The sequence below is a fragment of the Dromaius novaehollandiae genome, chromosome 10 (assembly GCF_036370855.1).
Source record: "Dromaius novaehollandiae isolate bDroNov1 chromosome 10, bDroNov1.hap1, whole genome shotgun sequence".
Lineage (NCBI taxonomy): Eukaryota > Metazoa > Chordata > Aves > Casuariiformes > Dromaiidae > Dromaius > Dromaius novaehollandiae.
In genome coordinates, this window is record NC_088107.1 from 15,795,492 (window position 1) to 15,807,743 (window position 12,252).

The 12,252-nt window shown below is 42.8% G+C and overlaps 1 protein-coding gene across 1 annotated transcript in view; it reads right to left on the reverse strand.

The window, feature by feature from the left end:
• The window catches only part of PRTG (protogenin), an 89,560-nt gene that overhangs the window by 15,356 nt on the left and 61,952 nt on the right, over positions 1-12,252 (reverse strand). Inside the window, exons 12-14 of the mRNA XM_064517401.1 lie at positions 2,998-3,093; positions 2,263-2,449; positions 423-550 (exon numbers count right to left, since the gene is read on the reverse strand). Of these exons, the coding sequence (XP_064373471.1) occupies positions 423-550; positions 2,263-2,449; positions 2,998-3,093 (411 nt within the window). The remainder of the gene's footprint in view (positions 1-422; positions 551-2,262; positions 2,450-2,997; positions 3,094-12,252) is intronic.

Consider the following 12,252-nt stretch of genomic DNA (forward strand, 5'->3'; position numbering starts at 1 on the left):
AACAGCAAATCAGCAGCTACGGTAGTAGAAAGGAAGAGGCATGTGTAATAGTCTTACAGTTTCTAAAACTTCTGGTTTTAAAATATATTTTCATAGTGTATGCTTATGAATCAACTGTGCCTCCTTAATACATATTTTAAACTTCTTACTAAAGTTATATTCAGTTGTCGCTAATGGTGTAAGGGATATCACATTTTATATAAAAACAGTTGCTGATTTTAGGCTGATTTTAAAAATTTCACTGTTCCAGAACAGTGTGGATTTTCCTGAGAGCATTTTTGTATCTTACATTGAGAACAGCAATATCTATCTCAAAGGAAAGTATTTTTCTCTCCCACAGACAGCTTAAAAATTAATAAAGCAACACTTTTTTAGACCATTGGCTCACAGGACTTCTCTTTTAGAAGCAGCTGTGCCCATACCTTCTGGAAGAGTAGTATGGTAAACCACTGGACTCCACGGGCTAGAGAGCTGGTCCACATGCAGCCGAACTGCAAATTCATACATGGTTTTTGGCTCAAGACCTTGAACTAACATGTGAGTCTCTGACCTGTGCAGAAGAAGGAATAAAAGAAATTTAACAGCAGGAGTTGACTTCATGATCCCAAACTCATATGAGGTCTCTCAGTCATGGAGAGTGATTCCCACTGTCAGTTCAACACAAGACAAACCAGTTCAAGTCCAGGCACATAGCTCATCTGCATCGTCTACCTGAAAACATTCATTCATACTTGTGCTGACTCTGGAGCTCTCTGGAGGACACTATGTTTGATACGTTAACTTAAGCTCAAGTTTTTGGAAAGCTGAGGCATAAGTAAGTCCAAGAACGTTAAGGCCCAGAGAGCTAAGGTCTCCCAAACTCAGCTCTCTCCATTCATCCATAGGACACTATGTTTTAAGCTGGAGTAACACTTGAACTACAACTAGACCCACAGCTGAGAAGGCACATGCTGTCAGCTCTGCTGGCTATGCTTGGATCTGCTTTTCAGTTCACAGTACAGACAAAGGCTACGTGTGCAATTCCCCCTGGCACTTACAGCCTCTATCACCCCATGTTTAGGGGTTCTCTGTAGAATGTAAAAGCTCCCTACTCATCTTGTAGTCATTCACATTTGGTAATTTATAAATTGTAAAATTGATTAAGCTAATTCAACTACTGCAATTTAATATTTGCTCACAAAATCAATTGTAGATGTTCTGCTCTGTTTTAACTCTGGGGCAAAATGTTGGTTTCAGATATACCAGGGTGAATTTAAGGCAACAGTAGCTAAGCTGAGATTAAATCTCAATTTATAGTGGTGTTACTAAACACAGAACTTGCTTTATTAAATTTCATTCAGTATTTTCATCTATACAGCAAAGTCAGTCACCAATATTTGCAACAATTTCATCCCAACACAAAAAGTAGCATTCATTGCTATGCTATATGTTTCACACCAAGAACTTAACGTGGCAGTTGTACTGTGTCTCATCATTAAGTCAAGAGGTATACAGTATGGGATGTGTTCTTTGAAGAGAAAAACATCAGTACCAGGATGGGGGCTATCTTTTAATGCAGCATTTTTCTTCTTTAGAAGGCTTGAGTAAACCTGAGTATTGAGGGAGCTACATATATATGGATCCCCCCTGCAGCACCATGGCCCCCACCCACAGGCAGTTGCAACACAGCAAAGTCTTACATATTTGGATAATCAGGGTACAGATTTGAATGCTGAACTTGGGCAGAATTTCCTCCCTGTCCTGCTGTTCTGTGGCTCGTGCATCGCTTCTCTGAAGAGCAAGCTGTAGTTCCTCCTCAGCCTCCTCCTGGCAGGCCACCACACACTCAGGAACGTGTCACTCCCGCAAAGACACACTCATCCCTCAAAACTCAGAATTCTTGCTGCCAGTCCTACGATCCGATACTGGACTAAGCCCTGTCTTTGCCTATTTTATAGGTAGCTTGTTCTGGCAGTTTCTTTTGTTTGATCTAAGAGCTTAAAATTAAATTCAACTTAGAAAGCCAAGAAGCTGTTGAAAATTCAAGCGCTTGTCCAGGGATCCAGTCCAAGGACAACAGTAGAGAACTAAGGTGTTCTAAGAATATATCTTAAAATAACCCAAGAAACAGAACCAGCAGTCATGGGGTGAAACACACAGTCCTTGAAGGCAGATATACGTTGTTACAGTAAAAGGCAATTAAGAGATGCGAGGGAAACTGAAAACTGAGGAGGAGGTACCTGCAAATGGGAAAACAAGACTCATCTGTAGCACTGCACTTACGTTTGAAGGTAGAGAACCAGAGAAGCGTTCTGCAGCCCCACCGGGTTGCAGCGGATGGTGTAGTTAATGACTTGTGCAGACGTGAAGGCAGGCTTTCCCCAGTGAAGGTAGATAGAAGATGAAGTGTTAGCTTTGGCATAGAGGTGGTGAGGGGGTGGTGGCGGTGGCACCATCCGATCACGGACAGCTGTTTAAAACAAAAAAGAAGCATGAATTATTTAATGAACCATATACCTATGCTCACAAGATTAAGAGATAGGTCTGAACCCACAGGTTTAGCTCCAAATCTGCTCCTAACTCAGTATTGCCTGATACTCAGATCCAGGAATTTAGTTCAAGCTATTAGAGATCCCTACTAACACCTAATACAGGCTCATGTATTACTTTGGTAGTAGTCCCCTTTGTTTAGTTAAAAGAAAATCAGGACTATAAATAGGAACCAGGGACAGATACATAAAATACAACACTGATGAGACGATGCAGACAATCCAACAAGAGTGGAAAATGCTGCTTGGTAGCTCTCTTGTTTCCTTAGCTGCAGTTCATGAAGACAGGAGACTGCCTCAGAGATGCAGGATAACTAGGACGATGTTTGTCACAAATATGATCTTTCTCATTCTCTACTTTAAGTTGAAATAATTGATTATTTATAGGTTAAAAACACAAAAAAAGAGCTGCTGGGATCCTGAAACAGCTCAGGTCCTAATAAATTCTCTATGCAGGTACAACACTCACAGACACATCCCGGGGTGCTGACTGTTTGGTCTGCCTGATAACCTTCTTCCATACTGTTATATGCCAGCAGCCTTACATGATACTTTCTTCTGGGATCTGCAAAGACAGAAAAGGACTCAAGTCAAAACATATGGCTTTTCAGACTTCCAAAGATAGTCAAGAAACTTGATTCCACTGCGAGTTTGACTCAAAACTTGTCTGCTACGAGTGGACTGACGAATGGGCTGTGTGCCTGAAAACCTGTCTTTTTTCCCAGCTCTGTGAGTTTCCTGAATTTCTTCACAGACTGCACTGGAATTAGTCACATCTCCCAGTCTTGCTTCCAGTGGCCTGAATCAGAGTTTTGTGACAGATCTCAGTGGGAGCAGGATTAATGTCACGTTTCTATCCATAACAAATCCACACAAATTCACAGCTACAGAGCTGGGGTTTTTAGCAGTATTATTCAGCCCATCGAAAGTGCTTTCTGTGAGTCCGTAATGAAGGTCTGCGGAAGCAAACAGCAGAAGATAAGTTCCAGAGAAACCAACGTTTATTTCTCGAGAAACAGGCTGCAGTGAAGTAGGGCAAGGCTAAGGCATGGACCCAGTGCCCAGTCCACAGGACCCAGTGAAGGAACGGGAAATGTTTCAGTTCCAGCTTCCCAGAGAATATATTGTGAAATGACTTGTTTAACTGTGCTTGTTAATGTTGCCTCTGACTTGTAGCTGCCACTTCCAGGGGTTTTCCTGAAAGCCGTTTCTGGCATGCTTAGCGGGTCACCGTCCCCAGCTCCGGGGGTCTCTCTGTTGTCCCTCCTCTGGCCATGGTTTGGGTCCCCATATCGCATTTTGCTGCTGCCCTCGGTTTTGTTAAAGGTCAGTGCAGGGTGCAGCTCTGTGGCTTTGTTCTCAGTGAAAAATTAGTGCAGGGAGATGAGTTAGAAAGTGACTTGAGCTTTCCGCAAGTGAGGAGCCGGCACAGGCACCAGCCAGCGGCCTGGAGCGCAGACTACCAGGACTACCATGCTGCGCTGCCCGAGCCGGCCCGGCTGCAGCCTGCGCCCCGGGAGCCGTCTGCAGCAAACCCCTTCCACGCAAAGGCAGTCTGCGAGGCGGCACGGCTGCTGCGAGCACGGATAACCTCCTCCGGTAACCACTGATGCAGATTTTAGGACACGGTCTCTTCCACTGTCATGGCCACTGAATCTATTTCCTTCCATTAAGATTTTAAGATGGTCTGTGCAGATGTTATAAAGCAGTGTTGATCTTGTTTATTTTTTTCCTTGCCCTAAAATATCATAATATTATGCCTTCTCAAAATAAGCTATCTTCTTTCACATTTTATCCGGGATTTGACACGGCCTCTTTCATGGGATAAACATGAACGCAATTCCCTGACATTTCTTAACGCAAACAGGACTCCTGCTTGCGTGAGAGCGTTAGCTCCCTCTGCAGCCTCGGCACCAGCAGCACGATCCCAGGCTGAGCCTCATTTGCCGCTTCCCTGAAGATGGCACAGTGATTTCCTACTGCACTTGCTGTAACACGTTTTCATGTTCATTTTGAAAAATCTGTGTGCGCCACAGATTACCCACATAGGCTTTAAATGAGAAGTCAATGGTAGGTAAAGTTTACATTTAGATTTCATTTTTAAAAGATTATTTTATCAAAAATAGGTATCCAAAAGGGGCTCTTAAATTTGGATTTAAATACTTCTTTGATGTGTTTAATGATAGAATAGGCAAGAGAAGGCTATTCCCATTTTTCAAGTAGTCTTTAATGCTACAAGTAAACAATATATATAGCAAATCGACAAAAAAAATATTTTTCTTACACTAGGATAAAATTATCACTTCGTATGATTGTTTTGGAACTTTTTTCCACTTAACAACATCACCTTAACAACTTGTGAAGTCTCCTGCTTCCTGTCAATCACAATCAGAGAAAACAGGAAGATGAACACAAATACATAGAAAAATCTTAAGGGCAAAATAACATGAAATTTTAATGTGGAAAATTTAGATAGTAAGATATTATCTCTAAATCATTGCAATCTCTTAAAAATCTATAGAAAACATAACAGACACGTGGAAGGAGGGGGGCTGAGTGGCGCTGTAAAAGCACTGAGCCTGGTCAGAAAGACAAGCAAACCTCTGAAGTACCAAGTGATCTGAATGCAACAAAACAAAACTATAATAACTTACTGAGAGGAATTACAGAGTATGTCCCAGAAGAGTAGGAATATATACTTTCACATGTTCCTACTTCACCCATGTTGGGAATACATATATTTAGCACACAGCTCAAATCTTAGAAAACAAAGCCGAAGTTAAAAAGGGAGACCACCGGGACACCTTTCAAGATCGAGTTACAAGTATGCTTTGGAGGTGGTTATAGTAACCGAGTCTCCCATGCACTCTGAGAGAAATCTCGAATTCTAGTACTCTTTAGCAGACCTTAAAGAGATTCCGCAGAAACAAGCGGCATCCAGCCGACCAAGTGTCACCGCCGATCTTTCTTTCTTTGCAAGTTCCCGCAGAAGAGACCCTGCTGCATTTCCGCAAGACACAGGATGACAGACACGGCAATCTATCATCCTGCCGAGCACCTTCAAAAACTCCGTGCCCTTTGAAAGTGGTCACCCAGAACTGATCATCTTCACTGTGAAATGAAGAATAGCTGAGGTCTAGTGCCCTGCTGAGCTCAATGAGAAGCCTGTGAGGTCTGTTTATCCTCACTGCTTTTTTTTTTTTAAACCTGAATTCCTCATTAACACTTGATTGGGGAGGAGAGGAAGAATAATGGGACGTGGTAGAATGCCGGGAAAATTTAACTCCCACCAAAAAAAAAAAGTAATTTTTCAAATGTCCTCAAGGAAAATGCTCTTTTTGAACCTACTTTTCAAAATGTCTTTATTAATGCAACACATTTAGACAAAGCATAATACTGAATATCGTTTATCTTACTCTTGTATAATGCAAAAAGTTTTAAAAAATGGTCTTTATATAAAAGAACCTGTTTAAAAAATATGAAGTTTCTCAACTAGGCACTACCATTTAAAAAGCAAGGTTCTTTCCACTTTGCACTCAGGACACTACAGTTCACTTCGTAGCCAGACTAGTTTAATCTGAACGCAAAGTCACAATTTTTACCAAGCTGCCGTGCATTACTGCACCAGCCAAGCTCCTGCGGCTGAAAAACCATCTGCTGGGATGTGTAACGACTAGTAACTGAGGAGCGCTACATTACGTACTGGCCTAAATGTTATGGTAATCTAAAAGGAAAAGATAAAAAAATTAAGGAAAGACAGCATGCTGAGCAGCTAGGGATACTGATGTGAAACTCGCTTCATAGATTACATGTATAACATCAGTGAAGACCGATTCAAAATAGCTGCTGAGATGTTGCTGCTGTTGGTAACAACTTCACCATATGCAAAATAAAATTACTACTGCCTCCAGTTACACCAAATACTTGCACACCATTTGCTTTACGAAGTGGAGGAAAATATCTTTGCCTCTGTTTAGAATATTAACAGTTATTTGTTAGATTAGTTTACCGGCTTCCGATGTGATTTATTCCCAAACGGGAATCCCCGCGCAAGCCTGGCACGTACACTTTCATCTAGCAGGTCCCCAGCTGGATCAAACACCCAAAGCCAGACATCTCCGTACAGAGAAAACAAACTGACGGAGCGCCCTTATCTTAAGCCAGCGCAGGTATCCTGAAGAGTTTACACATAAATCACTGATAAAAGATTGGGGATGGCACGGCCACCCGGGGGCTGACAGCCTCAAATATTGCCCATGCCGCCCGCGCGCTACCCGGTGGCACTGCAGGCTCGGGAAGCCGGGACGCCAGCGCGGAGCCCGCTCCCGCTCCCGGGGCTCCTGCTCCCAGGGCTCCCGCTGCCGGGGCTCCCGCTCCCGCTCCCGCTAGGCCCGCGGCCGACTGCCCTCTCCGCAGAGGAGCGCTGCTGCCCGGCCGCGAGCGAGATTCGCTCAACTACTCAACGCAAAACTCAGTCTAAGTAAAAAACTTGAATCAAGATTTCACCTCTGCGTTTCGGTAACCTCTCCGAACAGCCCGGTAACACCACGCGCCGTTTCAATTAATTCAGCCGCAACTGCAATTGCTGGCGTTTGGGTAGCGGTTAAAGGTTTTTTCCCCAGACATGAGGTGCATAGGACTGATTTTCTAGCTTATTTACCAACAGGCTGAATTTTTTTTATGTTAATTTGTTTCTGTTGAATGTTTTTTATTAATGCTGCTGGCTAAATTATGATGTTGTAAAATTAAGTAAGTGTCACACCACCTACAGCTTTTTTATGGGCATTTTTATTGTTATTACGTAAATATAATTAGATCAGCTGGTGGAAAGGACACACAAACTGCCCTATTTGTACAAATCAAGAGGGCAGCGCTGATGCTGATGTACGCACGCTAGGGCTTGCTCACAAGCCTCGCTGTAGGAGAGCCGCTGGAGCGCACAGGCACCGTCTCCCAAGAGGCGGCACAGGCTGCACGGGAGAGGCGGGCGCAGCTCTGCAGAGCACAGTGCATCTGCTTCACCCGTTTTATACAGCCCAAACCTGCCAGCATTTAAAACAAATGAGTAATAGTTCAGCTAGAAGCACCAGTTTCACCGCTGGCAGTAACACTCCTATAAAATAAGCATTGGAAAAAGCTAGATATGACTTATGTTGATTAATTTAAAATGCTCAAAATAGGTACTGTCCCAAGCATGACTGTTAGACCCTTTTTTGCAGTCTCTGCGGGGAGCCATTAAGTGCCGCGAGGGCCTTCAGCAGCAAGGCACTCGGGGGAGCCTTCTCTGTCTTTTGGACACCTATGAGTAGATTCTACACCTATGACAGCAGTATGGCGAGGCTAAATACCACAAGTATGATGCAAAATTTTATGTTGAACTATCATTTAACACATGGATTACAACTTGGAAAAAACCATTAAAGTAGATGAAATTTGGTAAAAGTTCTGATGATGATGCTCTACTTCTGTATTTTACTATCTTACTACATCCCAGAGATGCAATCTTGGAGATTACGTTCAGTTTCTCCGAAAACAGACAGGAAGCTCACAGCAGATACCACTGTTAATGCTGTAAAAATAGATTCCTCAAGAAAAATATTAGAGTGCACCCAGATGTGCCAATCCTGTTTGTGGCAAGTCATCGCATTTCCCAGCATGGAGGGAGAACCACAGCTGCTTATCGCCCGGATGCGAGAAACAGAGTAATCGCAACAACATCACAAAGAACTGAGACCTGATTTACTGGCCCTTCCATTGCTCTGCAGCGCGCTGGAACGTCCACATCTGGCTGAACCAGCCCAGAGGTATTCAGTATTCTTTCCTGCTGTCATCAGCCCTGCTTTTATGGAAATCTTCCACTTTTTTTAGTAAGGGCAGAAGTTGCTACCGCAAAGCAACAGTTACCTAGAAACACTATATTCTGTTTTTCTCTTTTCCAAAACTTAATATTGAAAAATGTTCAAATTATATACATTGATCAGTTAAAAATGGTTTAGATGTACAGAGCCCAGTGTTCAAAGCATACAAATGATTTAGCAAACACATGCAGTAGTAGGTAAAAGCAATTACAAGTAATGAAGTTGATATGTTACCATGCCAGAACTAGCTTTAGTGTATATTGGCATATAATTCCATGGAATTTCATAGAGTTACTGTCTCTTAGTTCTTTGGTTTCTAAAACACTGAGACAAATATCAAAAAGCATGTAACATAATCTGGCATTGCTCCACAACAGAATAAATAGTGCTGCTGTTGACCCTTACAGGCCTCTGAAATATATCCATTGAAATCCTAGCTTTAGCTGGGGTGTTTTGCTGTAACAACTACCATTATTTGGAGGAAGGAAAAAAAAGGTCCTCTCTTTTGAAGACATTTCCCTAGTGATAAAGGTGACATGGAGAGCGGAAGGAACACCTCTCCAGCTAAGGCGGCTTATTCCCATCTGGCAGAGCTGTACCTCACTGCTGCCAGATGGTGTCCTCATGTACTGCCACTGAACACAGCTGGAAGGAGGGGAGGCATCAAAGATGTATTAGCAGCCAAACAAAGATGAAAATGCCAGCATTAGCAGTTAAACAACTAAAAGAAAAAAAAAAGTGCTTCTGGTCATTTTAGAGCTAGTGAAGTAATTTTTAAAGCTTTTTTAAAAATTTAAAATTTATAATTTTTATTTCACTATTCAGTTATCAAGATTGCACAAACTGAACTTACAAGAAAAAAAAAGTTACTAACAATAGAGTCAGTTCCATATTTACAATGAAACGAAGAAATTCCATTCTCAAGACATTTTATTACATAGCTGAAACCCTCTCAGTTTAAAGCAGCAAGCCACTAAGAACACAACCAATCAAAAATCCTAATCCACACATAAATCCATCGTCCCTTCTCAAAAGCATAGAAATGCATATTTCCTGCTTACATTTAACACGTCTTTGAATGAGTTTTGTGCAAAAGACCAAATTGCTTGTTGCATTCAGATTTTGATAATTTGTCTTCATATGATTCTTCTATCCCGAATGAATCTATGGCAGTAAGGATGGGCAAAAAATACCTAACGGCAGGTTCCATGATTCTGTTTCTACAGCAGACACACTCTGGGCAACTGTTCACTCAGCTGAAGCTAATATTAAAAAGAGAAGGAAGAATCCTAAATCAAGAGTGTTACAGAGCTGTGTTTGCTGATGTAAACACAGCCAAAATTTTGGCTTTCTGGAAAATGCATCATAGAAAGCATCTGTTTACAGTCTACTTAGCCAAGGTTACAAGAGAGTGTAATATTGCAACCCTAAAAACCCTGTCATTGTTTCCTTCAGCTGCTGCATGTTTGTGAAGCTCCGAAGGCCTTGAAAGGAGCCAGAGCAGAGCCAACAGGTCAGGGCTAGATAAAATTAAGAAAGAATCTGAGGTCAGACCATGAAAGAACTTTTTTTTTTTCCTTTTACCCCTCCAGAACAGCAAGTCCACCTCCAGCAGCCTTTCATTCAGTCCTGATAAGAAGAGAGAGACAGCACTCCACAATCTGGATTTCAGACTTTTTAAGTCCTCTTTGGGGAGAGCAAAAGATAAGGGAGTCCAAAGAAAACGGACGTTTTACTACCTTTTACTGTTGACTCATTAAGTTTGGATACTGAGCATACTTTCATACCTGTTTTGAACACCCTCGTTCTCAGCATTTTAAAAGCAAAATATTGACAGAAAGGAAAGTATTCGGGGCTTTGTTCTTGTTCCTAAGGGAATCAGAACTTCAGAGAATTTCTTAACAACAACAAAGGAGCTTGATGCTCTAAGTCCAGCTTAGTGAACAGAAACAAGTTCTTAAGTGACATCCAACATGGTGGTTCTAATAGCTGGGGAAGGCGGGGAGAAAATCATCTCGATTTTATTCTCGCTTGCCCACAAAATGTTAAATAATACTTTTTTCTTTCACTTGAAATGATCAAAACAGTATTGCACTCAAAAGGCTGGAAAAATGGTCGCTCTAAGGACAAAACTTATGTGGCCAATTGTCCATTTTTAATTTACTCTTTTGTGCTGCGGGACGTTTTGTGCCGGCCCGGCCCACCGTTGGGCAGCGGTCCGGCTGGCGGGCTCACTGGGTCGGCTCTGCGGCGACGGCGCGGCCCCCAGCCCGGCCCCGCCGCACAATAACCTCCAGATAATTATTCAAAGCAGAGGCCGGCAGCATGGGCCGCTCTGACATCGGGTCACGGCCTTTGACATCGGATCTGGGCTAGCCAAAGTCTGCTCCAAGCAACAGAGGTCCAGGGGAATTATTAAGGGGGAAGGGTGGGAAAGGAAGAGCACTGAGAAATACTATCCTTAAAAATGTACTTTTGAAGCAAAGCAATGTAAATACAGCAGAAACTTATTAGGAAAATAAGCAAATACTTTTCAAATATACTCAACAAAAGGGATGGAGAGGAGCGCATCAAGCCAAACAATAACCTAACGAAGCTGGAAAGCAGGAGGACGACACAAATCCAGGTCTGTGCCTCAGAAGGAGCCAGTCCCTCGCAGAGCTGCAGCGCTAGATTTTATTTCTATTTCCTAAAATATGCCCCTATACATTGCTTAGGTACATATGAGTAAGCAAATAAACAGAATTTAGTAATACTGTTCCATTACGCTTGTTTTTAAATCGTCTCTATGCTCTGGATAAATAATTTCTAAGCATTATTAGTAGTTTCATACAATAATATTTAATGGGATTTCTTTTTTCCAAAGGAGTTGGAATTCCATCAGGTCACACAGTTTAAATAAGGCTCTTCAATATCAGATTAAAATAGCTTCTGAGAGGTTACAAATTACCAACACTTTACATCTCATGTGGTTTGTTTTTCAACTTAAAGGTAACTTTAAACAGTTAGGAGGAACAAAGACTGCCTGTGATACCCATGTTTTCCTTTGCAAACCAAATAACTGAAAGTAGAACCCAAGCAATTTGTTCTTTGTACAACATCGCAGAAGTTTATTTTGGTAGAAACTAGAACATATGACATATGTGAATTGATTCAGCTAAACGCTCCGGCTTTCCTCGGCTTTGGATGGCTCTGGCTTATTTGTCTAGACCTGAAAAGGCTCAGTATCCCGTCCGTACCTTGCGCCAGCCCCGAGCGGGCCCCAGGACAAACACCCCCTCGCCCTCGCAGGGGAGCATCGCCGCTCCGCTGCCCACCAGCAGCACCGGCCGCGCCGTGCCCGCGTGCGGGGGGGCCTCGCGGGCAGCACGCTGCGGCTGGGGTCCTAGTGACCGCGGCAAGAGCAGAGCTACTTAAATGGCTCTAATCTTGTCAAAAGAAGTTAAGCGAGTCTCAAGGATTTTAAATTCGCTTTTGCTCCGTTTTCTTATGAGCTGTGCGATGTTACTGCTACGCTTGCAACGTTTCCGACCAGTCCCCGTGTTTCTCTTGTGCTCTGGAGAACTGTTAAATTGCACGAGCAACGAGCTCTCTCCCAATATTATTCTAACAACACACTCTAAAACTAGCAGACACCCTTATGTTAACTAGCTTGGCTCACAGTTTTCAAAGCGAGCCCTCAAAAGCTAACTTGAAAGCAATACCAGGGGCCTGGACAAACACCTAATTTTGATCTTTTGTGCTTGTCTTTTCTTCTGAGAGACCTTTTCTTTTGTTACTGCCCAGCGGAAAGCGCAGAGCTCATTGGTCCTGCTTTGAAAGCCGAGCGCGCTGCCCCCCAGCCCACCCCTCGGCGCACAATCGCT